Source organism: Agelaius phoeniceus, chromosome 34, assembly GCF_051311805.1.
Source record: "Agelaius phoeniceus isolate bAgePho1 chromosome 34, bAgePho1.hap1, whole genome shotgun sequence".
Taxonomy (NCBI): domain Eukaryota; kingdom Metazoa; phylum Chordata; class Aves; order Passeriformes; family Icteridae; genus Agelaius; species Agelaius phoeniceus.
The window spans coordinates 858344-883685 of NC_135298.1; the positions used below are offsets into that span (position 1 = coordinate 858344).

General features: G+C 56.8%; 1 protein-coding gene across 1 annotated transcript; it reads right to left on the minus strand.

Moving 5' to 3' along the window:
• Positions 1 to 22262: 22262 nt before the first annotated feature.
• Positions 22263 to 24696, minus strand: LOC129124915 (serine/threonine-protein kinase pim-1-like; the record flags this gene model as incomplete). The annotated part of the gene is given in 6 exon segments (XM_054640112.2): positions 22263 to 22369; positions 22618 to 22794; positions 23439 to 23805; positions 24009 to 24059; positions 24173 to 24552; positions 24555 to 24696. Coding segments are annotated over 6 exon segments (1224 nt in total), but the record flags the coding sequence as incomplete, so codon positions are not given.
• Between the last annotated feature and the right edge of the window lie 646 nt (positions 24697 to 25342).

Below are 25342 nucleotides of genomic sequence, written 5' to 3' on the forward strand. Positions count from 1 at the left end.
ATCACCCACCAGCCTTCCTAGGGACCAGCAGAAGTCCAAGGATAGATTAGAACATCTATTTCTGTATTAATCCTTGATTAATCTTGGTTTCACAACAGCGACAAACCCTACTTCAGAGCCTAGACATAACAAGAAAACTACAAGTACATGTTAAAATATAATGCAAAATCAAAAATCCCAAATGCAGGTGAAGTGGGAAGCAAAATAGATTTGTTTTCTTCTTTTTGTGTAGTCTTAGGGATAGGCCAGTAGTTTGGGTTCCTTATGTTGAGCTGTTGAGCAGCGATGTAAATGAGATTTGTTATTGTACGTAGCTAACAAATATTGTGCAGAGATCTGGAAGAATCTGCTGTGCTTTCCCCATGAGCACTTGAAAGTGAAAAATGGAAGTTTGTACTGCCCACTTCTGGACTCAAACAGTAACTAATCAACTAGAGCCTTGGTATTTCCTAGGGACATGAATCCATGGGATATCACATCATTCTCCTGATCCTGTGAGTGTGTCCTGTGAGGTGCTGTGTAAATCACCTGAAAAAGTACAAAAATATTGCCAGCAACACTGCAGAAAGCTTGCAGGAAATGCAACCAGCAGGGAAGGGTGTAAAATCCCATCTGCCCGTTTCTGTGCCTGATTTTATTTATGGGCTGAGGGTGCCCTGCTTGCTGCCATGGCCACAGTGCACAGCTCCATCTCTCCTGTCTCCTTCTCTGGCCTCAGGCCCAGTTCCTGGGAGCACCCCATGGGGGAGAATCCAGGCAGGGAAAGAGACAAAGAGCCCAAACTCCTGGGCTCAGACTCAGACAGGTCCATGGGGGAAGGAAAAGCTGTGCAAGGAAGCAGAACCAGGAATTCATTCCCTGCTTCCCACGGGCAGGTGGGTGTTCATCCGTGCCCAGGTGAGCAGGGCTCCAGCCCAGGCAATGGTGACCTGGGGACACAAATGCCATCACTGCCAGCATCCCCCCCTTTCTGCTTCTTCCCCCTCTTTCCAGACTGATTCTTCTTCCACATGGTCTGGGAATGCCCTGGGGTCAAGTCAGGTCACTGTCCCAGCTGCGTCTCTGCCCCTTTCTGGTGCTCCCCAAGCCCTCGCTGCCAGGGCAGGATGAGGAACAGGAAAGGCCTCGGCTCTGGGCAGGAACAAAACCCTCCTGGAACCTTCCCTCTGTTTCCAGGCCAAATCCAAGCCCTGCCCCAGAGAAGCCCCTGGAAGGAAGTTCAGTCTCCCCAGCCCAAAGCAGTCCCCAGTGCCCATCCCCAGCACCAGGCACTGCCTTCCCCAGGGCGTCTCCTCTAGGAAAGGGATGGCTCAGCGAGCACCAGGCCGATGGCGATTGCAGCTCGGGGGGAAAACAGGCGGGAGGGGATCCCTGCTTGGAGTTCCAGGGGTGCTTTATGGGCCAACACACCCGAGGGGTCCAGGCACCAAGAACCAAGAACAAAGCAGGGTCCAGGCTTTTATATGGGACAAGGGAGGGGGAGCTTTGGTGTCGCCATGATATTTTCTGAAACTGAGAAGCTGAGAAGCCTCACAGGAAAAGAAAAACAAGAATTACCTGCTGCTGTGGAATGCAACAGGTGCATCTTTGATTGGTCCATGTTAGTTGTTTCTAATTAATGGCCAATCACAGTCAGCTGGCCCGGACTCTCTGAGAGTCATGAGCTTTTGTAATCATTCTTTTCTATTCCCTGCTTGCCTTCTGATGAAATCCTCTCTTCAATTCTTTTAGTATAGTTTTAAGATATCATTTTCTTTTAAGATAATATATATCATCAATAATAAATCAGCCTTCTGAAACATGGAGTCAAGATTCTCGTCTCTTCCCTCGTCCTGGGACCCCCACAAACACCAGCGCACTTTGGGCCTGAGGGCCAATGGGCAGAGGGAACAAGGGTGGTGCAAAGGCGGGACAAAAGGGCAGCAACCAACTGGGATTCAGGGGAGGAGCTGCAGGCAACGGGAACCAATAGGAAAGCGGGAGTGGGGAACATTCTAGAACTGGGGAGGAGAACAAGGATGATGGAACTTGAGTCATCAACATGTAAGGGACACGATGCCACCAGGACACACACCAGGGGACAATGTCACCACACCTGTGGGGACGCTGCCACCAGGACGCCTCCAGTGTCACCCAGCATGGGCCCACATGGCCCCTGTGGGTGACACTGACCCTTGCCCTGTCCCCAGGGGCGGTTGGGGTCCCCTGAGCGCGGTGGCCCTGGGACACCCTGGTGGCTGTCACTCACTCCTGGGCCACTTGTCACCAGCTGAACAAGTTCCCATCCTGCCCTGGTGGGTGGTGACATTTGGCTGGGACACCACAATGGTGGCAGGGGGGACGTGGTGGCAGGAACTGCATCAGGCAGCGCCATGGCAGAGATGAAGGTGCTGGTGGCACTGTGGTGGCACAGGTGGTGGCCTTGATGCTGTCCCAGTTCATGTCCCCATCCATGATCATGTCCTCCCATGTCACCATCCATGGCTGTGTCCCCCCATGTCCCTGTCCACGGCCACTTCCAACTCAGGTCCCCACCCAGGGCTGTGCCCATCCAAGCCTTAGTTCAATGTCTTGATTTTTACCCCAATTTCAGGGCTTTCAAAAGTATGAACAGAAACCTTTGTGTTTGAAGGCAAAACCAAAAGGATTTATGGGTCCCTGCCAGAAGAGCATCCATGTGCTTGGGTGGGTGGGAAGAACCTTTTTTGGAGGGGTTTCCAACCCCACTGTCTCCAAAATCATGGGTTTTGCCCCAGTCTGACCCGATTTGGTTGTAGAAGATGCCTGTGGGGCAGAGAGAATTAAAATGATGGATTGGTATTGGAGAAGACATCCAAGGCCATCCAGTGTTACTTGATGCCACCAGGAAGACGCAAGAAGTGAGATTTTTCTGGGGTCAGAAGTCGACAAATCTGCTCCATGTCGCTATAGGACATGAAACAACACGAGCGCACACACCACTGTTCTCAAGGGGAAAAAAGGGAAGTTTATTTCCAGATTCCAACATTTATAGTTTTCCAAAAGTGACAGTGGATTGGAGGGTGACAGTGCCACCTCTCCAATGACACTGGACAAACCAACAGTCCATCAAATTTCTTCTCCTCCATAAAAGAATGCAAAACAATAAGTTATTTACAGGAAGTGTGTGAGAAAGTTTGCTACAAGAATGTAAACATCAGAAGGCTTAGAAAAATCTTCAAAAGTCAGGGCAACAGCTCTCCACAATTGTTGTTCTTCTATTATTTCTAGAGTGACATATTGTTGTTATTAGATTTCTAAAGTCCATACCTCTTGGGTGTATTCTCATGGCTGCAGATCTTCGCTGCATGGACTCCTTCTTCTGCACACTGCTCTCTCTCAGATCAAGGCTCCTCCAAGGCTCTCCCTGACTGCCTTACCCACCCCCTTTTATCCTGGTCATCTTCATTGGTTACAGCTGCAGCCCAATTAAGGACATCACAGCTGCAGCCCATCAAGGGCAAGCAGGACCTCTGGGGCAAAGCCTCTATACAGATATTTAAATACATATCCTCTACTATACACAATGGATTTCTGATGTTGGTCTGTGGGTGTGTCCAGGTGCTCACGGGGAGCCAGGAGGCAGCCAGGTGTCTTCCTAACACAAATCAGCAGCACCACGGATCACCAGGGCTCTGCCCAACGGGGTCACCGGGGATCATCCAGTGCTGATCCTCCAATGAGGGATGGAGCTGTGGAGCTGGAGCAGCACACAAAGCTCTTCCCGCCCTGGGAGCACTCCCACAGCTTCCCTCAGTGCTGGATGAAGCGGTCCAGCTGGAGAAAGATTGATTGATTGTCCTTCTCGGACGTCCCGGCCGGCTGTCCAGCACCGCTAGCAGTAGGGGGGCACTATCCTGATCTCCGTGGTTCGGGACAGCACCTAAGGCAAACGCTCTGTGCCGTGACAGCAGTGTTACCTTGTGGCAGGACGTGGCTTGGCTTATGGCTACAGTCAGCAGAAATGAGAGAGCGCTCTCCAGCTGTGGTGAATCCAGGTTTATTGGGTCCCAGGGGAAACCGACAACCAAAGAGAGCAAGGGGGAAGTTGCAACAGCTCATAAGGAGGGAGGGACACAGGGGAGGAGTCAGTCCTTGGACAAATAGGGTTTCAGAGGGGAGTGGGATACAAAAGATTGACTTAGGGAAAACCCCAATGGGGATAACTTGAGGGTGGGGCCCCGGCCCCTGAGCCAATCACTCGACGCTCTAGCTGAAAGTTTCTAGAGAGTTCTAGAGAGAAGGGTGGGAGCGCCGAGTGACCGACAGGGCACTGGGGAGGGATTTGAGAAAGGGTACATTAATCTCCAAGGCAACTGGGGAGGAGTTGGGATAACTGGCAGCATAAAGGAGGAAAGGGAGAACCAGGGCAGAACCATTGCATGATAGGGGGAACAGAACAGTCCAACTTATACAGACAACACAACAGCTGGATGCATTGGTGTTGGGTCAAGGCTGACCTCTGGGAGAAGCTCTTCCCACAGCAGGCACACTCATAGGGCCTCTCCCCGCTGTGGATGCGCTGGTGGGCACTCAGGTGGGCGCTCGTCCTGAAGCTCTTCCCACACTCCCCACACTCGTAGGGCCGTTCCCCCGTGTGGCTCCTCTGGTGGGCAGTCACTTCATAGCTGGTCTTGAAGCTCTTCCCACACCTGGGACACTCGTAGGGCCTCTCCCCGGAGTGGATGAGCTGGTGCCTGAGGAGGCTGCACTTGTCCCTGAAGCCCTTCCCGCAGTCGGGGCAGCGGAAGGGCCTCTCCTCTGTGTGAGTGCGCTGGTGATGGATGAGATTGGAGCTGATCTGAAACCTCTTGCTGCATTCATCACACTCGTAGGGCTGTTCCCCGCGTGGCTCCTCTGGTGGAAAATCAGGCTGGATCTGGCTCTGAAGCTCTTCCCACACTCAGGACATCCGTAGGGCCTCTCACGGTGTGGACGCGCTGGTGGCGGATCAGGTTGGAGTTGTGGCTGAAGCTTTTCCCACATTGCCCACACTCATAGGGCCTCTCCCTGGTGTGGATTCCCATGTGGGAGTTCAGGCGGGAGCTCCACCTGAAGCTCTTCCCACACTGCCCACACTCATAGGGCCATTCCTCTGTGTGGATTCTCCAATGGTTGATCAGGGACGATCTCCACCTGAAGCTCTCCCCACATTCTGAGCACTTGTGGGGCTTCTCCCCATCCTGAAGCTGCTCAGGGACCCCCAACTCTGACCTGTGGTCACCTTCTGGACCCAAGGTGGGTCTTTCCTCCTCGGATCCCCGTGATCTGCGTTTGCAGCCCCTCCTTGTGTGGGATCTCCGGGACTTTTCCTCCCCGTTGGATTCCTGTGCCCTGGAGCCACTCCAAACGGCCTCAGCCACCAGGTTCTGCTGTGGGGATTTGTCCTCCCTGCTCTCCATGCTCAGCTCCTTCCCTGGGGGAGGAAGGACAAGGAGAGGATGGGATTGCCTCCGTGCCACAGGGAAGGGGAAGGAGATCCCCCCAGTGCATCCCTGGCTGGGCAGCATCAGCAGTGGGGCTGTCCTGCAGCCGGGGGCCGTGCTGGGCTGGGAGATGGAGCAGGACAGAGGGGGAAAGGGGCACTGACTTCCTCCTCACCTGTCTGGGTGTCCTGGGGCATCTTCTTCCTCCTCGCAGCCTCCTCCTCCACCTGGCCAAGGTTTGGGAATGGGAAATCCTGGTTTGGGGGGCAAAACAAGGGCTGAGCGTGTCGGGTTTGATGGTCCCGGTGCCCAAGTGCAGCTGGAGAAGTCAGCGCCCCTTTCAGCCTCGGGGGGCCCGGACCCCGCTCATCCCCAGCCTCCCCCACCCCTCCAGGCTGCCGGGGGTCCCTCTGCACCGGGATCGCCCCTCTCCGCCATGGATTTGGGGCGACTCCCCCTCCCCGCTCACCTGCGGCTTCCGGAGGGGGCGGAACCGGGGCAGCCGCGGCCCGAGCGGGGGAACCGCGTGGGGTTGGTGCTGCGGCTCCTCCTCCCGCTGCTCCTCTTCCTCCTCCTCTGGCCCTCCTCTTCCTCTTCTTCCCGCTCCTCTCTCTCTCTCTTTCCCTTTCCTTTTCCTCCTCCTCTGTCCCTCCTCTCCCTCCCGCTCCTCCTCCGCTCCCAGCCCGGCCCGGGCAGTGCCGGCACCCAAAAGCAGCCGCGCTCTGCCCTGGGGGGTTCCAAAGCGGCCCCGCCACGCCCGGCACTGGGAGCGATACTGGGAGCACTGGGAACGATGGTGAGAGCAGCGGGCGGGAACTGGGAGCGCTCTCCCTGCCGGTCCCGCTCTTACTGGGAGCACTGGGAACGATGGTGAGAGCAGCGGGCGGGAACTGGGAGCGCTCTCCCTGCCGGTCCCGCTCTTACTGGGAGCACTGGGAGGGAACTGGGAGCAAACAGCGCCCGGACGTGGCTGCAGCCGGCGGGGGCGGGGCCGAATCTGAGGGCGTGGTTATGCAAATCCGGGAGCGATCGCGCGCTGGGATTGGTGGGCGGGAGCAGGGCGGGATTTGCGCGGTCACGTGAGGGCCGAGGGGAGCCGGAGCGATGGCGGCGGCATCCGGGGAGAGGGAAGCGGGAATGGGGAATGGGGAATGGGGACAGGGGACAGGGAATGGGAATGGGGGCCGGGAATGGGGAATAGGAATGGGAATGAGGAATGGGAACGGGGACAGGGACAGGGAATGGAGGATGGGGACAGGGAATGGGGAATGGAATGGGGACAGGGAATGGGAATGGGGACAGGGAATGGGAATGAGGAATGGGAACGGGGACAGGGACAGGGAATGGGGAATGGGGACAGGGAATGGGGTCCATACCGGGAATGGAGCAGGACGGGACTGGGAGTGGGGTGACACGGGAATGGGTGGAGGAAAGGGGAGTGACAGCAGGGAGGGGGGTATCCGCTACAGGGGACACCAGGAAGCGGGACAAGGGGACACAGGGACAGTTCCAGGCCGGGAGGTCCTTGATCAGCAGCCCCAGAATCTCCACCAGCATCTTCCAAAGCACCCGGAGCCACTCGGCCTCGTGTCCCCAAAGCCCTGAGCAAGCCCCAAGTCCTTCCCAGGAACTCTCAGCTCCCTCGGACCCAGCATCCCCCACACCTCTGGAACAGCTCCCCACTTCTCTAGCCCCATCTTAGTTCAACATCTTTATTTTTACTCAGGTTTTGGGTGTTTGGAAAGAATGAAGAAATGTGAAAAGAAGACCCAGGCCATGAGGAGCCAGGAGGATGTGGAGCCCCCAGCCAGGTGTCTTCCCACCAGGGATCACCGGCACCATGGATCACCGGGGCTCTGCCCACCGGGGTCACTGGGGATCATCCAGCACGGATCCTCTCGTGGGGATGGAGCTGGAGCAGCGCACGGAGCTCTTCCCACACTGGGGGCACTGGCAGGGCTTCCCTCAGTGCTGGCTGCGTTGGTGTTGGGTCAAGGCTGACCTCTGGGAGAAGCTCTTCCCACACCTGGTACACTTGTAGGGGCTGTGACATCCCAGGAACAGGGCTGGGATGGGCTCTGGTGCCTGGGACATCCCCAGCAGCAGCGGGGCTGGGATGGGCTCTGGTGCCTGGGACATCCCCAGCAGCAGCGGGGCTGGGATGGGCTCTGGTGCCTGGGACATCCCCAGCAGCAGCAGGGCTGGCTGTGATGCTCTCCAGTGCCTGGGCCGTGCCCAGGGGTGCTGCTGGCTGGGGTTGGGTTGGTGCCTGTGCAGTGCCCAGGGCAGGGTCACAGCGGGGCAGCTCTCAGTGTCCCCAGCAGGCCACGCTGTCCAGGGCAGCCGTGCCAGCGCTCACTGCGCACTCGGGGCAGGCTGGGCTGGACGGGGCTCGGGGCACAAACGCCGCCCCCGGGGCTGGGCTCTGCCCCTGCCTCTGGGGCCCAGCCCCTGCTGGCAGCGCCTTGGGCAGGGCACGGGGCTGCTGCTGGCCCAGGGGGACAGGCCTTGCCCCCTGCCAGCTGCCCGGGCCCCTCGGGTGCCTGTGCCACAGCCCTGTGCCTCCTGTCCCCGCTACTCCCTGCCACCTCCACTCCCTCCATCAAAGCCCCACTCAACCTCTGCACTGTGACCTCTGGAAAGAACAAAAGAACAGGAAAGAAAGAATGAGAGAGAAAAAGGAAAAAGGCAAGGCAAGGAAAGGAACGGGAAAGGAAAGGAAAGAAAAGGAAAGAGGAAAGGAAAAAAAGTAAAAAGAAAAGAGAAACATGTAGCCATTTGGCCCTGCCTGGATGCCAGGCACCCACCAAAGCTGCTCTCTCACTCCCCTCCAGAGATGGACAGGAGAAAAAACAGAATGAAGGCTTCATGGCTTGAGTTAAGGACTGGGACAGATCATTCAGCAAATGCCATCATAGGCAAAACATTTTTGAAATTACAGGTATTAATTGAATTTATTTCTATCCAGATCAGGGCAGGATAGTGGGAAGTAAAATAAAGCTTCACAAACACCTTCTGCCTGTTCCTCCCTCCTTCCCAGCTCTGCTCCTCCCCCAGTGGTGCAGGCAGACAGGCACTGGGGGCTCTGCTCCGTTCATCACCCGTTGTTTCTCTGCTGCTCAGGGAGAGGAGTCGTTCCCCTGCTGTGCCAGGGGTCCCTCCTGAGACACTTCTCCATGAACTTCTGCAGGGTGGGTGTGACCGTGGTCACAAGGGTTTTCAGGATGAAGAAGAGACGAGAGTGTTGACTCTATGATCAGAAGGCTTGATTTATTATTTTATGATATATGTTACATTAGACTATACTAAAAGGTAATAGAAAGGAAAGGTTTCTTCAGAAGCTAGCTAAGCTTAGACAAGAATGAATAACAAAGATCTGTGTCTCAGACAGAGCAAGAGCCAGCTCTGCCATGAGTGGTCAGTAAATCCAAACACCCACAGGAGACCAATCACGGGTCTACCTGTTGCATTCCATAGCAGCAGATAACCATTGTTTACTTTAGTTACTGAAACTGCAGCTCCTCACAAGGAAAAATCCTAAGAAAGGATTTTTCATGAAAGATGTCTGCGACAGGTGAGTTCATCTCACGGACAGCAGCTCTTCACAAACTGCTGCAGCTGCCTCACTCTCCCAGGGGCTCACAAGTCCTGCCAGGACCCTGCTCCAGCGTGGGCTCCTCTCTCCACGGCTTTGCAGGTCCCTGCTGGGTCCCTGCTCCAGCACAGGTTTCTCATGGGGTCCCAGCCCCTGCTCAGGCACCCCCTGCTCCAGCACGGGCTCCTCCAGGCGCTGCAGGTGCATCTCTGCTCTCCGGGCCCTCCATGGGCTGCAGGGGCCCAGCTGCCTCCCCAGGGGCTGCCCAGGGAATCTCAGGGCAATCAGCTCCAGCCCCTGGAGCAGCTCCTGCCCCTCCTCCTGCCCTGCCCTGGGGTGTGCAGAGTTGTTCCTCTCACGTGTTCTCACCCTGCTCTTCCCTGCTCACAGTTACACCTACACCATCACCCATTTTCCTAAATCTCTTGCCCCAAAGGTGTTACCACCATTTCCAACTGGCCCAGCCTTGGCCAGCGGCCGGTGCATCCTGGAGCTGGCTGGAATTGACTCTGTGGGACACAGAGGAGCAGCTGCTTCCAGCAGCCTCTCACAGAAGGTGCTCCTCGAGCTCCCCTTACCAAAACCTGGCCATGCAAACCAAGTATAAGCATGGTAGGGTTTTTATTACCATTATTAATTCTTCTTTTTGCTATTGTCACTATTATTGCCCCTGTGATGTCACACTTTCCCTGTGATGTCATGCTGCCCCTGTGATGTCACAGAGCCAACTCTATGTCACCTTGTGATGTCATACAGCAGTGCTGTGAAATCACAGAAGACTGATATCCCAAAGTCATCCTGTCATGTCACAATCAGTTTTGTGATGTCACAGCCTGCTCTATGATGTCACACAGCCACCAGGTGATGTCACAACCCACTCTCTGATGCCACACAGCCACCCTCTGTGATGGCAGACTCTGCTCTATGGCCTCATAATATGCTCTGTGATGTCACAGCCAGCTCTGTGATGTCACCACCCCCCTCAGTGATGTCACAAAACCCTCAAAAACTCAGTTCTAATAAAACACTGAAGTTTCTTGTACTTTGAAGAGATCCCTGTCAGGGACACAGCTGAGAAAGTGTCCCCAGGTTCCAGCTAGAGCAGAACACTGCAGGCAGTGATGCCAGGTGGGCACAAGCAAGGCAAAGGTGTCTCATGTGCTGAGCACACCTGGATGTGTTTCAGGAATGAAAAGGGCCAAGGCCTGAGCCCCAGGGCCTGGCCAGGCAGATCCTGTCCCTCCCTCCTGGCTCAGGGCTCTTCCCAGGATGGGCACTGGCATGTGGGGATGTGCAATGCCAGGGGCAGGAGCGTGGGGCGGCCCCTGCCAGGCTGCTGAGCAGGGACAAGGAGGCCATGAGGCCCCAGGCCTGCAAGGGTCACTTGTCCCCTCCTGGCCCCAGGCCCAGCAGCCATGGCCAAAGTGCTGCCCAAGCTGGCTCTGGCAGGGCTGTCTTGCAGCTGCTGCCCATCCCTGTGCCCTGTGCAGCCCAGGCTGTCCCACGGTGTCCCTGCCCTGGCCTCTGTCCCTGCAGGCTGTGGGCATCCCCCGGCTGCCCCACCTGGCTGGGCCCTTCCTTTGCTGACAGCTCTGCCTGGCCACTGCATGGTGTTTGCAGGGATTGAGCAATTAGGGCAAAGCTGTATCGCACTGTCTGTAAGGGGAGGAGTTCCTTAATAAGTACAGTAGGATATGATATAATATAGTAGAATAAAGCCATGGATCAGCCTTCTGCAATCATGGAGACAATGCTAATTATGACCTGGCTGGGAGCCTGCAACAACAGGCAAACACTGCAGTACTGATAAACAGAGGTACAGCCAGGGGAGGGAGGCAGGTGGAAAAGGCTTTGTGCTGTCCCTGCTCTGAGGGGATGCTCAGCATGGCCTGAAGGTCTGCATATAGGAGAAAACAAGGAACACAGAATAGCCAAATGATAAACAGGCACGAACAGCAAGAAGCCGAAGTTCCCTGGGGTTGGAAGTTGAGGATCTGGGGGATTTCACAGAAGAACTGGCCCGGGGCATTGCCATGGCACAGGGGCAGGCAAAATGTATTGGCCATGTGCAGCAGAGCAGTGAGAAAGCCCCTGGCCCAGGCAGCTGCTGCCATGTGGGCACAAGCTCTGCTGCCCAGGAGGGTCCCATGGTGCAGGGCTTTGCAGATGGACACGTAGCAGTCGGAGCACGTGAGGGTCAGGAATGAAAGCTCTGCTGTGATAAAGAACAAAAAGAAAAAGTCCTGTGCAGCACATGCTGAGTAGGAGATGGTGCTGGTGTCCCAGAGGGAATTGTGCATGGCTCTGGGCACAGTGGTGCAGATGGAGCCCAGGTCAGTGAGGGCCAGGCTGAGCAGCAAGAAGAACATGGGTGTGTGCAGGTGGTGGCCGCAGGCTACGGCGCTGATGATGAGGCCGTTGCCCAGGAGGGCAGCCAGGGAGATGCCCAGCAAGAGGCAGAAGTGCAGGAGCTGCAGCTGCCCCGGCTCTGCCAATGCCAGCAGGAGGAAGTGGCTGATGCAGCTGCTGTTGGACATTTGCTGTGGCTGCACGTGGGCACCTGTTCATGGAGAAAAGGACAGTGAAGGGTTAGAGGAGATACCTGTAACCAAAATCAAAGCCACTTCCCACACACCCTCCTTTGTAACACACACGGACCTGCTCTTGTGTTTCAGAGTTCTGATGTTTTCTTTTTAAGCTCCTTCCATGGACTTCCTGGTATTCCTGGATATCAGAAACCCTGAGCATTTCTGCTGCCCTCTGGTAGAACAGAGTGATTTCCCTGAGGCAAGATAATGAGTGCAGACTGGGGGCAGATGATCTGTCACTTCATTCTGTTTGCAGTTCCTCTGGGCTTTCACTTTTCTCAGCTGGAGGATGTTCACACTCCCACGTTCCTCTTACAGACGCCCAGGTACTGTGAGAGCAGATGGATCCAGCAGAGCCCAGCTCCACTTTTGTTGCCAAGGGCTCACGTTGCTCATTCCACCAACCCAGCAGCATTTTCAGTGTCACAACACCTCTGCCTTTGCCCATGGATGTTATCACTCAGAGATGCTCCAGGACAGGTTTGCACGCTGGGGTGAAGCTCCCAGCCTGGACTGAAATGTCAGAGGGACTTGCACGTGTCCTTCTGCTGGCATTGGCTGAAGGGAGATGCAGCTCCTTCCCTGGCTGCCCTGACAGCATTGCCCAGAGCCGGGCCCTGGGGACAGCGTCACCCTGAGCCAGCTGTGCCCCTCCAGAGCCCCCAGGGCCGGGCAGCTGCTCCCAGCCCTGTGCTCTGCAGAGGGAACTGGGCCCGGGGCTGCAGAGCTGCCCCACGGCTCTGCTGCAGCTCTGCCTGCACAGGAGGGGCTGCACACCTTGGAGCCCCGGGCCTGAGGGCAGAGGCTTGGCTGGGGCACAGGAGGGAGGGGGCTTGTTCAGAGGGAGGGGCTGCACTGCAGGGGATCCTGTGCACATCTCTCAACTCTCCCTGCCACAGCATTGCTGGGTTCTGTTTTCTCTCCTTCCCTGATCTTCTCTCTGCTTCCTGGAGATTTTCCTCCTGCAGGGGTTTCCCTGTGCCTGATCTCTCTGTGCCAGCACTCACAGAGCCCAAAGCTCTGTACACTCTCCTTGGCCTGACAGAACCCTGCCTGTTTGCAGGGCACTGCCTGGGGGCAGCTTCTCTTTGCAGCTTGGAGAAAGGACAGCTCAGACTGAGCCTGATGGCTCCAGCAAAGCTGCTGCTGCTGCTGTCCATGGGCACAGTGGCTGAAGGCACATTAGGGATCTCCTGTGAACCTGCTGGTCACTAGAAGGAACAGTTTGGTGGTCTCAGGCACCACTTGCCAAAATTCATAACTAATAATTCATAATCATCCTTTAATATTTATCCTCCCTCCCTGCCACTCTCCAGTAGTAGGAATCTGAAGACAAAGTCTTAGGAAATTGCCTAATTTCAATCAAAATCCTTGTCTTGGAAATATTCTGAGACTGATCAGCATGTGAGAGCTTCATGAGCATTTCAGCTCCCCTGCAGCAGAAATGCTCAGAGATGCACTCGCAGAGTCTGCAGGCATTGGGATGTTGCAGCTTTAGGAGATCAGTGCAGGAGCTGCAGCTGCATTGTCCTGCAGCCAGAGGTTGCTGTGCCAAGGGCTGGCAGTGATTGTGCCCCAGGCACTTGCCAGCCCCTTCCCAGCCCTGCCTGCTTGAAGCTCTCTGTGCCTCTGTGCTGTGCCCGGGCTGGCTGCAGGCAGTGCCCCAGCCCTGCTGGGCTGTGCACAGGAGCTGCTCCTGCCCAGAGCTGTCTCTCTGCAGCTCTGCTGCCCTTGCCAGGAGCTGCCTCTGGGCCAGGAGCCCGGCCCAGCTCAGCAGCACAGACACAGCACAAGGACTTTAGGAGCCTCTGGGCCTTTGTGCTCAGGCCCTGAACATCAGGCCCTGAGAGGGAGCTGAAGAAGCCTCTGCAGAACTCCAAGGCAGAATCCAACTCCAAAGTTTCCGGGACTTGTAGTGGCTCCCACTGAGGGACACGACAGAGAAAGTGTCCCCAGGCCCCAGGCAGAGCAGAGAACTGGAGGCACTGATGGCAGCTGGGGACAAAGAGAAGCCAAGGCTTGGTGCCCTGGGGCACAGCAGGGTCTGTGCCAGCAAGGGCTGGGAGGAGACACCTTGTGCTGAGGCCCTGGGGCCTCCTGGCCCAGCCCCAGCCAGGCTGGGCACCTGCCAGCCCCTTGTCCTGCCCTCTGCATCCCCCCCTAGCCCACATCCCAGGGGCCTCAAGGATCTGCTGCAAGGAGTCCCTGGGGAGCCTTGCTCAGCAATGGCCCTGGCGGCTCCTGAATGCTCCCTGCAGGGGCTGCAGCTTTTTCAAAGGACTTGGGGTTTGCCTTTGGCCTTGCAGTCTCTGAGAGCTTTGTGCAATCATGGCCTCCAATTACCTGCTGTAATTAGTCCCTGCAGAGGCTCTGTCAGTAACACCACTCAGTGGGGCTCATGAATGCTTCAAGGTACTTCAGTTCTTTTAAGGTACTTGGTGTTTCCCTTTGGATCCAGACTCTGGGAGAGCTTTGTGCAATCATGGCCCCAATTATCTGCGTTAATGAGTCCCTGGAGAGCTTTGTACTGACACTCAGTGGGGCTCATTCATGCTCTGAGACACTCAAGGTTTTGAAGGTACTTTGGATTTTCCTTTCCACACTGAGTGTCTGAGAGGTTTTTGTGCCATCCTGGCCACCAATTCTCTCCTCCAAGGAGTCCATGAGGAGCCTGTGTTGGACAGGGACCTGAGTGGGAGCCATGAATGCCTGGAGACACTTTGGGTGTTTCCTCTGACTCTGACTCCAGGCAAGGTTTGTGCAATCTCCTCCCAGGCCCTTTGGTTCAAGGGCTCAGCTCCAAATGCCCAGTGAGGCTCATGAGGATCAAGCAAGTCCTGACAAACCATGGCTCTGCCTTGATTTCCCTCTGCTCCTGTGCAGTTCATTAGGAGGGTTTCCTTTGACAGTTATGGAGAAATAGCTCAAAGAGCTTCTAGGAAATATGTATTCCTATTTGAAAGGGTGTCTTTTATTGCTGTTCCCATTACACAAGAGGTGACTGCAGCATTCGGTGGCTGCTATTGATGCAGGGACTGTCCTAAGGAGGTCTGGCCTGCTCAGAGAAGCTGTGCCTTGAGCTCTGAGCCAGTGTGGACAACCTTGCTCCACATTCCCCAAGCCCATGGTGTCTCTCCTCCCTCACCTGGGAGCTGCTTTGCTTGGAGAAGTGGCTGCACTCAGGCAAAGAGGGATTTTCCTTCTTTGAGTTTTGAAGCCATCTAAACCTCCTGAGTTTCCCCATTGCAAGCAGACATCCTCCTCAAGTGTGTGCCAAGCCCAAGGTGGCACCAAGAGCACTCCAGCCCTGCCCTGGGCCAGCTGTGAGGGTGGATCATCATCCCAACAGGCAGTGGGCCATTGCAAGGGGCTGCTGCCATGGACACTGCAGGGACCCCAGTGCTGGGTTTGGGTGCCATGGCAACCGCCATCAGTTCAGGTTTCCTTGGAAAGCAGCCCCAGGAGCCATTTCTGCAGCCAGGCTCCATGGCCCCTTGCCTGCAGAGCTGCTGCTGCCCTGGGCTGCCATGGACACCCTGAGGACAAAGCGGTGCCAGGGCTGTTCCAGGTACAATTGCAGTGACACTGGTTGGTGCCAGCAGGTGCCATGGCAACGGCCACGGGGACCCGTTCCTTGGTTTGGTGCCATGGCAAGCAATGCCCGGAGCCGTTGTGATGGTTGGTGGGCATGGAAAGCTGGCCTGGGCCCCTTGCTCAGGGCTGGTGTCAGTGCCCAGAGCCAGAGGGGATCCCTTGCTGGGGGCTGTGCCATGGCCACCTGCCCTGTGCCGCGCTGGCCGCTCGGGCACCAGGAACCAGCAGCCAAGGGCACTGCCAGGGCCAAAGGCCAGGTCAGCCAGACAGAAAGGGGCAGGGCTGGGCACTGTTTCCATGGCAAGCGGCACTGGGGGGGACACCTGGGGCACCTGGCCTGGCAGTTGCCATGGAAAGCCCTGGCAGGCACTGAGGGCACAGCCCCTGGCACTGAGACACTGCTGGGCCGGGTGCTGAGCACAGCGCTGAGCACGCAGAGATGGTTTTGTTCTTGCTGAGCTGCATCACAGCCAAGGCCTGTCCTGCCCCTCGTCCAGCCACGCTGGGGAGGGGCTGGGGCTGCGGGGGAGCTTGGCAGGGGACACAGCCAGGACAGGTGACCCCAACTGACCCCGGGCACAGCCCAGACCAGAGCACATCATGCTCAGGCTATGAAGGGGGGAACAAGGAGCAAGGGGGGAATTTTGGAGGGAGGCTTTTTGCCTTCCCAGCTAACACTTAGGCAAGAGGGGGCCCTGTTTCACCAGTGGGCAGGGTCACTACCAAAGACACAGACACCAACTGAAGGAATTGTGGCATTTATATCATGCACAGCTGCAAAGCATTACAAAAGGATAAGCTCAGCAAAGCACATCATCATTAGCAAAGAATTACAAAAGGATAAGCTCAGCAATCCATCAGAACTCATCCTTACATTTTGATGACTAACCCCTTGGTCAAACACTAGAGGTGTTTGTGGCAGACAAAGATTCTGGCTGACTATCAAGGTACACCTTACAGACATCAGTAGTAATTCAGTGACACCGTTCTTCATTCTTTTTTCTCAATCTCCTTGGAGTTAGGAACAAGAATTCTGTTGTCCATGGAGCTGGCACCTTTTTAATTCCAGAATAATGCCCCCAGGCCCTTTGCTGTTCAGCTTTACCATGTTGTCTGGGGCTAACAAGGCTTGGGGGGGCCCTTTCCCCTCTGGCTGGAAGGGGCCGGGTCCCAGTCCCTGAGGGGCACCCAGGCTCCTGGATGCAATTCCTGTGCAAGTCCCTCAGTGTCACAGCAGCCTTCCCATGGAGCCCCGTGGATCAGAGCATTTGCCAAAGGGGCCCTTGGGGCAAACAGGGAGATTTGGTCTGGCAGCATGTGTAAAACAATATCCTGTCAGATCTACTTGCTCTCACACACAGTCCTTGGCTGCAGGGACACATTCCCATTGCTCCTGCCCAGCTTTCAGGACTCAGAGTTGTCTTTCCCAGGAGCTGCTCCTTCAGCTGCCTCGGGAGGGCCATTTGGCCTCCGGACCCACACTCTGGCTCCATTATTAGGACTGCTGCATCCAAACCCTTTATCTCCACAAACGGTGGTGATTGGAGCTGGAGCTCCTTTTTTCACAATCGTTCCTAAAATTGCAATATCAATAATTGTTCTACCCTGTCATGGTGTTGAATAATCCAATCCTGGTCACTATTGTTTCACAGAACTACTATAATTTCTCCTGGATATTCTGCATCAATTCCTCCTGCCATGACATGAACACTTTGCAAGGCCAAGCTCCAAGGGAGCAGTTACCAAAGCAAAGTGTCCTGGAGGAATCTGAATTCCTGTTTCAGTATTGATAGCTCTCATTTGCTTTGAATTCATCCTCATAAATTCCAATGCATGAAGGCCCAGCCCTGCAGCCTCTGGGCTGGCCCTGCCAGGGGCCATCACAGCCAGAACAATTTCCCAGGCAGTCCAAGTCTCACTGCCCATGGTTGGATTTGCAAACTGGGGGCAGCCGTGCACAGCCAGGGGGTTTCCATTTCCCCCGGGGGCCATTGTTCAGGGCATGGAGCACATCTGGGAGATGGGTTCTCCATGGGCAAAGGTTCCCATCTCCTCATTTTATCAACTGCTCTTTTAACAACCCCTTCACCCGTTCAACCAATCCTGAAGCTTGTGCATAGTCAGGTACATGAAAAACCCTATAGGCTTCATCCCTGTATTTTTCACAGCAACAGACAAAGCACTCTGCATCACAGTATCAGCAAACCCTGGGAAAATAGCCAATTTCCTCCCTTCCTCCTTTTTACATTGTATACAATCTCACAAAGTTGACCACTGACAGTAGGGCCCTGGCCAATCCTGTTCTGTAGGGTATTTAGAGTTACATCCCTGAGCAGCCAAAGCTACCAAATTAGTATTGTCAGCACTATTTCACATTATTATTATTTCATATGTAGATATACATATTGATATACATATAGACAGATAGATACAGACATATATATATAATATATATATATACAAATACATATGTACATATATTAAGGTCTTATTATACAATAAATACATATAGTTATTTAGTATATTGATATTTCACTGGTACAAATGCAGCTGAGCTCAAGATTAAAACCTTCTGCTCTTGCTCCATGTGGGAGCATTCCAACAATAATTGTTCCTTCTGAAGGTGCTGTTTCCAATGGACTCTTAACAAATTCATCTTTGTCTGCCCAAACCCACAAGTTCTTTTCCTTTTCCATGTGCAGTTTTTGGATGCATTTGAAGACATCCAGGGCTGCAGCTTCTTTTACCCGACTGCCCCACTGCTCCCACGGGGCTCCCACCTCAGCCCACTCCAGAGCCAGGGAACTCCAGGGAAGGGCTTCCCATCTGGGAATTTCTGATGGCACTGATGCCTCACATTGACATTGAACAAGTGACATTTGGTTGGGATCTGGCCAGACTGGGCCAGTTTGGTTTGACCAGTGGCCAAAGTCAGCACCAAAGACACAGACTCCAGCTGAAGGAATCAGTGTCATTTCCTGCAGTTCAGAGCAGCAAAGAATCACAAAAGGAGCAGCTCAGCAATGCACCCAATCATCCCCACCAAAGATTGCCTGCAGTGATTAAGAAAGATGCAGCAGCATTTCCCCTCAGCCTTTCCCATCCCCCAGATGCACACAGCAGCTGGGGAAGCTGTCACAGCCAAGGGCTGCAGAGCCACTCCTGGGCACTGGCAATTCCTGCAGGTGCCTCCAGCCCCAGCTGAGGCTCCAGGCCCGCTGGGAGAGGGCCCAGCTCTGACAGTGCTGCATGAACAAACTGACAGCACTGCTAGTGTGCCAACATCTGCTTTCATCCTCCTCTTGGCTCCCTACCAAAGCCTGGCCAGGCCTCAAGGAGGAACCAAGGCAGCTGACTTTGATCCTTCAGCCCCACACAAGGCCAGATGTCAGATTTCATGGCCTTGTCTGGCTTCTCAATACACAAAGGTCCATCCATGTTTCACTAAGGAGTGGCTACATCTATCACAGTGCTAATGACCATGCAGATCTCATCAGGGAGCAGATACAAAGATAACCTTTGCTTGGAAGGTTCCTCCAGAGGCCACCTTTGGCTCAGGGCCTGCTGTCCAGGCCTCACTCAGGGCTGCTGTGCAGGCCTTGGCACTTCAGGGACGTGCTTTAGTGCTGGGCTTGGCACTGCTGGCTGAGCGGCTGCACTGGGTGAGCTCAGAGGGCTTTTCCAACAGAAAGGATTCTGTGATTCCATGATGATATCCGCTGCATTCAGCTGGGGCTATTTCAGCAGCATTACTTTGCTCCAGAAGTTCCCTCTTGCCCAGCTCCTGTGGCCTGAGGCTTCAGCTCCTTCAGCTCCTGGTGCTGAGCTGCTCATGCTGAACGAGAGCACTCGGAGAGACGAATCCAGTCCATCCAATTCCTTCTGGGACACGCAGAGGGGAGGCTGTGCAAACAGGAGCATTGTTTGCTGTGGCCTCCTCTCTGCCCTTCACGCCTTTCAGCGCTTTGAAGCAGCCAAGAGCTTTCTCCAAGAGTGCAATGGAGCAGCTGTTCCTGCTCGCGGGCCTGGCTCTTCCCAGTCTCTGCCCTTGCCTGCTTCTGTCCCTCTTGCTGTGCCCTCTGTTCCCCCAGGGCTGGCTGGCTGCTGCCCAGGACTGTGGCACTGGCACAGATCCAGTGCTCCAGAGCCTCCTTTCTGTGCCCCTGGAGCTGCCTGGGCACACAGCCTTTTCCATCTGCAAGCTCCCCATGGACAGGGAGTGCCCAGCTGCGTTCCTTGCACAGCCTCCAGGAGCCCAGGGCTGCCATCTCAAGTCCCTGCTGGCACTGGGGGCTCCCAGGTGCCTCAGGCTGCTGTGACACCGCTGCACACGGGAGGGAACAGGGCCAGGGGCTGTGCTGAAAGTCAGCTCCATCTGCTGCTGCTGCTGCTGCTGCTGCTGCTGCTGCTGCTGCTGTGGGGTCATTTGTGCAGCCCTGGCCCAGAGTCAGGGATCAGATGCTGCCAGTCTCTTCCAGCCCTGGCTGCTCAGAGGTTGGGCCTTGGAGCCTCAGGTGGCCAAAGGCAGCTGCTGCTGGCCCCTCTGTGTGTGCCCGTGTTCAGCAGTGCTGCTCCATCAGTCTGTGCCCAGCAACGGGGAAAAGCCTCAGCCCTGCAGGGCCAGGAGCTGCCGGGCTCTGCCTGAGCAGCTCAGCCAGCAGCAAGGGAGCTGCTCCACACAGGAACCAGGAACAAAGGACATTCCTTCTGTAGGACATGTTTTCTATTTAAAGGAAAAAAAGGCAAAAGAAAAAAAACTGTATAAAATGTGAAAGATGAAAACAAAACCCAAGTGTTAGTGAAAAACTTCTGAAACTTTGCATTAAAGAGGTAAATGATCTTTTTTAAAAGGGAACTCAGTTATTTACATTGTAAATGTGCTGATGGCGTGGATCTTCCTGACCCCAGCAGCCTTTGAAAAGATTTTGGGCTTTGTTTCCAACATTGCCATTTGAAATTGTGCTCAAAGCAAGAGGAAATTGCTTTGTGCCCTTCCCGCTCCAAGCAGGACTGGGAATGCAAACTCTGTCAAAGCCCAAATCCTTTAGAAGATGCCCTTCCTTCTCAGCCTGGGAAGGAGCTGCACATTCCCTTTGAAACTGTCAGGGATTTCTTAGAGACACAAAGTGCCACTTAGGGCTTTTTGCTCTGGTTTGGCAGTGCAGAAGGGCAATTCTCCATCCATCAGCTCCAGACTGCACTGCCTCAGGAACACGGCCCACTCGCCAGCTTTGGCCCACTCAGGCACTTCTAGAGGAGGAAGAAAGTGCAATTGCACAATTCCAGCCAATCAAGAAGGAAGAATGGGACACACAAACACCCTGTGCAGATCCAGGCGTTCAGCTGGGACTGTGGAGGGTTTGGGTTCTTGCCAGTTGGATGTGTGTCCCCAGCTGCAATCTCTGGGCCTGCAGCAGAGTCTCACTCAGCTGCCAAAGCAGAAAGCTCAGGCGCTGTGCTCGCAAGGGGCTCGTCTGATGCAAAGCTGTCAGAGCAATGGGAGGGCAGAGCCAGCCCAGCTGGGCCTAGGGCTGAGCCCAGCAGAGCCCTGGCAGAGCCCAGAGCAGCCTCAGCAGCCACAGAGCCCGGCTGCAAGGAGAGAAAGCAGAAAGTGCCCGTCAGCTGAGGGCTCCTGTGCCCTTGTGCCAAGGCCTGCGGTGCCCAGGCCATGCTGGCTGTGCCCAGAGCTGTGCCCAGAGCTGCCCATCCCTGCTGCCTTTGGCAGCAGAGCAGGAGGGCAGGACATGTGCCCAGCCTGCAGCCAGCCACGGCACATCCAGCCCTCAGCAGCTGCCCAGAGCAGGATGCTCCTGTGCTCGCTGCCATCTCCCAAAAGCTCTGATCCCACCCTGCCAAGCACACAGGGACCCACCTCACGCCAGCCACGGCTGCAAGAAAAGCTGCTCCCAAACCACGTCCTCAGCCTTCTCCAAGGCCACTGCCCATCCACACCACAGCTGCTCCCAAGCACTTCCCCATCTGCACTGGACCACCTGGAACGCTTCCTCTGGAAAAACAAACAACACATTCTTGAAAAGAGATTAGAGACAAAAAGGGAAAACAAGAAAAACGGGAAAAAATCTTATCTCTGTCAGGGCCTTGAGGAAGGCCCAAGCCCTGCATTCCAGGGAAAATCCCACCCACGGGTGAGGGAGGCCCAGGCTTTCTCTCTTCCACCCTGCACTGCCCCCCAAAATCACGGTGATCCCAAAGCAAACAAGGGCAGTGCAGCAGCCCAGCCCTTCCTTGCCTGCACAGCAAAGCAGCCCCTGCACAGCTTCTGGGGTCCCACCTCTGCTCCCACCATGGGGCTTTGCTTGTGTCGGGCTGGCTGCCCCAGCCCCAGCCCAGGCCCAGGCCACGGTGGCTGCTGGGGGCTGTTGGCAGGGCCAGGAGCCCACTCCCATTTGTACCCAGCCCAGCCCATGCCCCAGCCCTGCCAAAAGCAGCTGGGCAGTGACTGAAGAATGAGTTGCATCTGCCCCAGCACAGGGGGAACCTTTGCTTCCCAGCCAGGCTGGGCCATGCCCAAATCGGGCAGCATTTCCCCGGGTGGGGACTCATCTGCAAATTCCCTGTGGAGTTTGGCTTTGAAGAAGGTGCCAGAATCAAAGTCCATCACCTTCAGCCTCCAGTGGCCAGGCTGAGGAAGAGCTTCTCATCCTTGGTGCCATCCTGGCTGTCTCCAGCAGCAGCAGCAGCAGCAGCAGCAGCAGCAGCAGCATCCCCACCCGGTACAGCTTCTCCAGGGGCTCCTGCTCCTTCCCTGGGGGGACACCAGGCTCTCAGGGCTCTGCCCAGGGCCCCAGCTGTCAGGGAACCAGCACAAGCAAAACCAGCTTGGATGGCGGCCACCAGTGCTGGGCAGAGCAGCTCAGCTGCAGCACAAGGGCTGCGTGTGCCCATCCCATGACCCGGGTGCAGTGACACAGGCAGCACAAAAAGGTCTGGGTTCCTTTGCTTCTGATTGCCAAGGCATGTGTGGAGCTGCAACTTACCAGGGCCCTGGATCAAAGTGTGCCTGTGGCTCTCTCCCTTCTTCTATGGCCGAGGAATATCCTGCACCCAAGGATCACAGAACAGGTCTTCTAATGTGGGTCTTTCCAAGGAGTTCACGGATAAACACCACCTGATCAGATCTTTGCACTCTGGGCAGAGAAAGCAGAAAGTGCCGGTCAGCCAGAGAAGGCTCCTGTCCGCTTTGCCCCACTATTGCCATGCCCAGGCCTTGCTGGATGCACTCAGGGCTGGGCCTAAACTTTCCCATCCATTCCCTGTTTTGGAGGAGAGCAGGACATGTGCCACCTCCTCAGCAGCTGCCAGAGCGGGATGCTCACGAGCCCGCTGCTGGCTCCCAGCACTGGCATTCCCCCCGTGCCCAGAGAAGAGGATCCACCTTGAGAGAGCCCTTGTGGCAGCGGGAGCTGGCCCCAGCTGAGGTTCCGGCCCCTCCTGAAAGGGTGCTCCCCGCAGACCATCTGGTGCAGCAGGATGCCCAGGGACCAGATCGTTGCTGCCTCGCCATGGTACCAGCCAAAGTCGTTCCATTCCGGGGGGCTGTAGGATGGTGTTCCTATGGAATACAGATGGAGTTCAGCAGGGGGATGCTGCTGCTCCCAGAGCCTGGCCCCAGCATCCCTGGGCCTGCAGGGGCTGCATCAGTGGCACACAGGGTGACCACTGCCCTCTCGCCAGCACCTGGGACTTGGGCACAAACTAAGGCTTGGAAAAGAAGCCACTGGTGTCAGAAGAGGGCAGAGGAAGCCCTGGCTAAGCCTGACCATGACAAGCAAAGGAAAAATCCTCTCTGTGCTGGGGAAAACATGCCCTTATTCTGCCAGTCTGCATTGCCCCTAAAATATTAGGAAGCCAAAGCAAACAGAGCGAGTGGAGCAGTGGAAGCCCTTCCTCTCGCCTGCACACCAAACTGGCTGGGGCACAGGTTCCTCCCCGCTCTCTGCTACCCCCACCCACGGGGGTTTTGGTCGGGCTGGCTGCCCCAGCCCAGCCCCAGTCCTGGGCAGAGTGGCTGGCAAAGGCTGCCAGCAGGGCTGGAAGATGGCTCCCCACCCAGCCCCGCTCTACAGCAACTCAGCTGAAGACTCAGTCGCCTGACTGGCAGCAAAAGGGAGAATCCCCGCTGCCACAGCCAGCTTGGGCTGGGAGATGTTGGCCATGAGATCCCGGGACCAGGAGTACACCCTTACGTGGGCTCACCTGCAAAGTGGGTGTAGGCTGTCTCTTGCAGGTAGGTGCCACAGCCAAAGTCAATCAGTTTGGCCTGCCCAGTGGCCAGGTCAAGCACGATGTTCTCTGGCTTTATGTCCCTGTGTAGGACCCCGCAGCTGGTGCAGTGCCACACGGCCTCCAGCACCTGGCGGAACAGCTCCCGCGCCACCTCCTCGGGCACGAACCGCCGTGCCCGAATGACACGATGCAGGTCCTGACACCGCTCTGGCCGCTCCATCACCATCACGATGTGGTTGGGCAGCTCGAACCACTCCAGGAGCTGCACCACGCCGGGGAAGCCAGTGGACACCTTGGCAAGCAGCACGATCTCCAGCGGGGCCCTGCTGCCGTCGGGCTGCGGGAGGAGCACGATGCCCTCAGTGGGGCCGATGCCTTGCCAGGCTTGGGGAAGCCCTGAGCCAGCCCGGGATGCTCTGCGCCCTGCGCTGCGCCCACGCCCGCTCCCCCTCGAGGCGTCCTGGCGGCTTCCACCGTGCCGGGCCTCGGCTCATCCCCGCCCGGCAGCCCCGGCTGCTGCCGCTGGCCCCGCTCACTCACCAGCTCGCCCCAGTGCCGGACGCGGTTCCGTGGCACCCTCTTGATGGCCACCTGCAAGCCAAGGACACCAGCGGGCTCAGCTCGCCGCCCGCCCTGCCCAGCCCCATCCTCCTCCTCCTCCTCCGTCCCCTCCTCCTGCACCCGCCGCCGGCCCCGCCGCTCACCGGGGCGCCGTCCGAGAGCCGCGTGGCCGCGAAGACGCTGCCGAATCCTCCGCGCCCCAGCAGCGAACCCAGGCGGTAGCGCTCCTGCAGGGCCTCGGGCGCCGTCCCTGCGGGCGGGACGCGGCTGTCAGCGCTCGGCCCGGGGCCAGCAACGGCCCCCGAGCGCCCCTCAGCCGCCCCGGGCCGGCCATGCCCAGGCCTTCGCTCCTCGCAACGCGGCACGGGAGGCTCGGGGCCGGCGGCCGCGCTGCCGAGCGGCGGAGCTCGGGCCGGGGAAGCCGCAGCGGAGGCGGCGGCAGCGGCCGCGCCGCCTGTGTCCTCCGCGGGCCCCGGGAGGAGCCGGGGCCGGGGCCGGGCTCGGGGCTGGAGCCGCACACGGCACTGATGCCCGCCCCGCAGCGCCACCGCCAGTAGGGCCAGAGCCGGGCGGAGGCGAGAGCGCGGCGGGACGGGCGGGGCCGGGCACGGGGCAGCCCCGCCCGGGGCCGGGGGCGGGCCGGGGGCATGGCCCGGCCCGGCAGGGGGAGAGGGAGGCGGGGACACGAGAGGGAGGCGGGGAGAGGAGAGGGACGCCGGGCAAGGGACCCCGGGAGAAGGGTGCCCGACAGCGGGAAAGGGAGACACAGAGAAAGAAAGAGAGAAAGACCAAGAAAGAGAGACAGAGAAAGAAAGAGAGAAGGAGAAAGATCGTTATAGATTATCTGCTTTTGCTTCTTCTGTCGCTGTTGCCGCCGCCGCTGCTGCTGCCGCCGCTGCCGCCGCTGCAACTGAAGCACCGGGGCCGTTCGTCCCCGTGTCCGTTCCCCGCTCGCCCCACGAGCCCCACGTTCGAGCCCCGCGCGCCCCGGGCACAGCCCCTGAGTCTGTCCAAACACGGGAACTTTGCAGCCTTGAGCCCAGGTGCAGAGCCCTGACTCCTGCACACTGGCACAGCAATCCCCTCGCTTGCTGCTCTGCATTGGCCTGGCTGAGGGGCAAACACTGGCGGGACACCTTCCCTTGGGCTAGGATTCCTACCTGAGCCCAGCACTGCACTTACATCTCCAGTGTTGCCTTCCAGTAACGACAGGGGAAGGAAAACTGTGTGTGCCTCATGGTATTTTAGAGTGTCTAAAAATCACTAAGCCACTGATCTTAGAGGTGCAGTGCATCTGGAATTACTGGGATGGA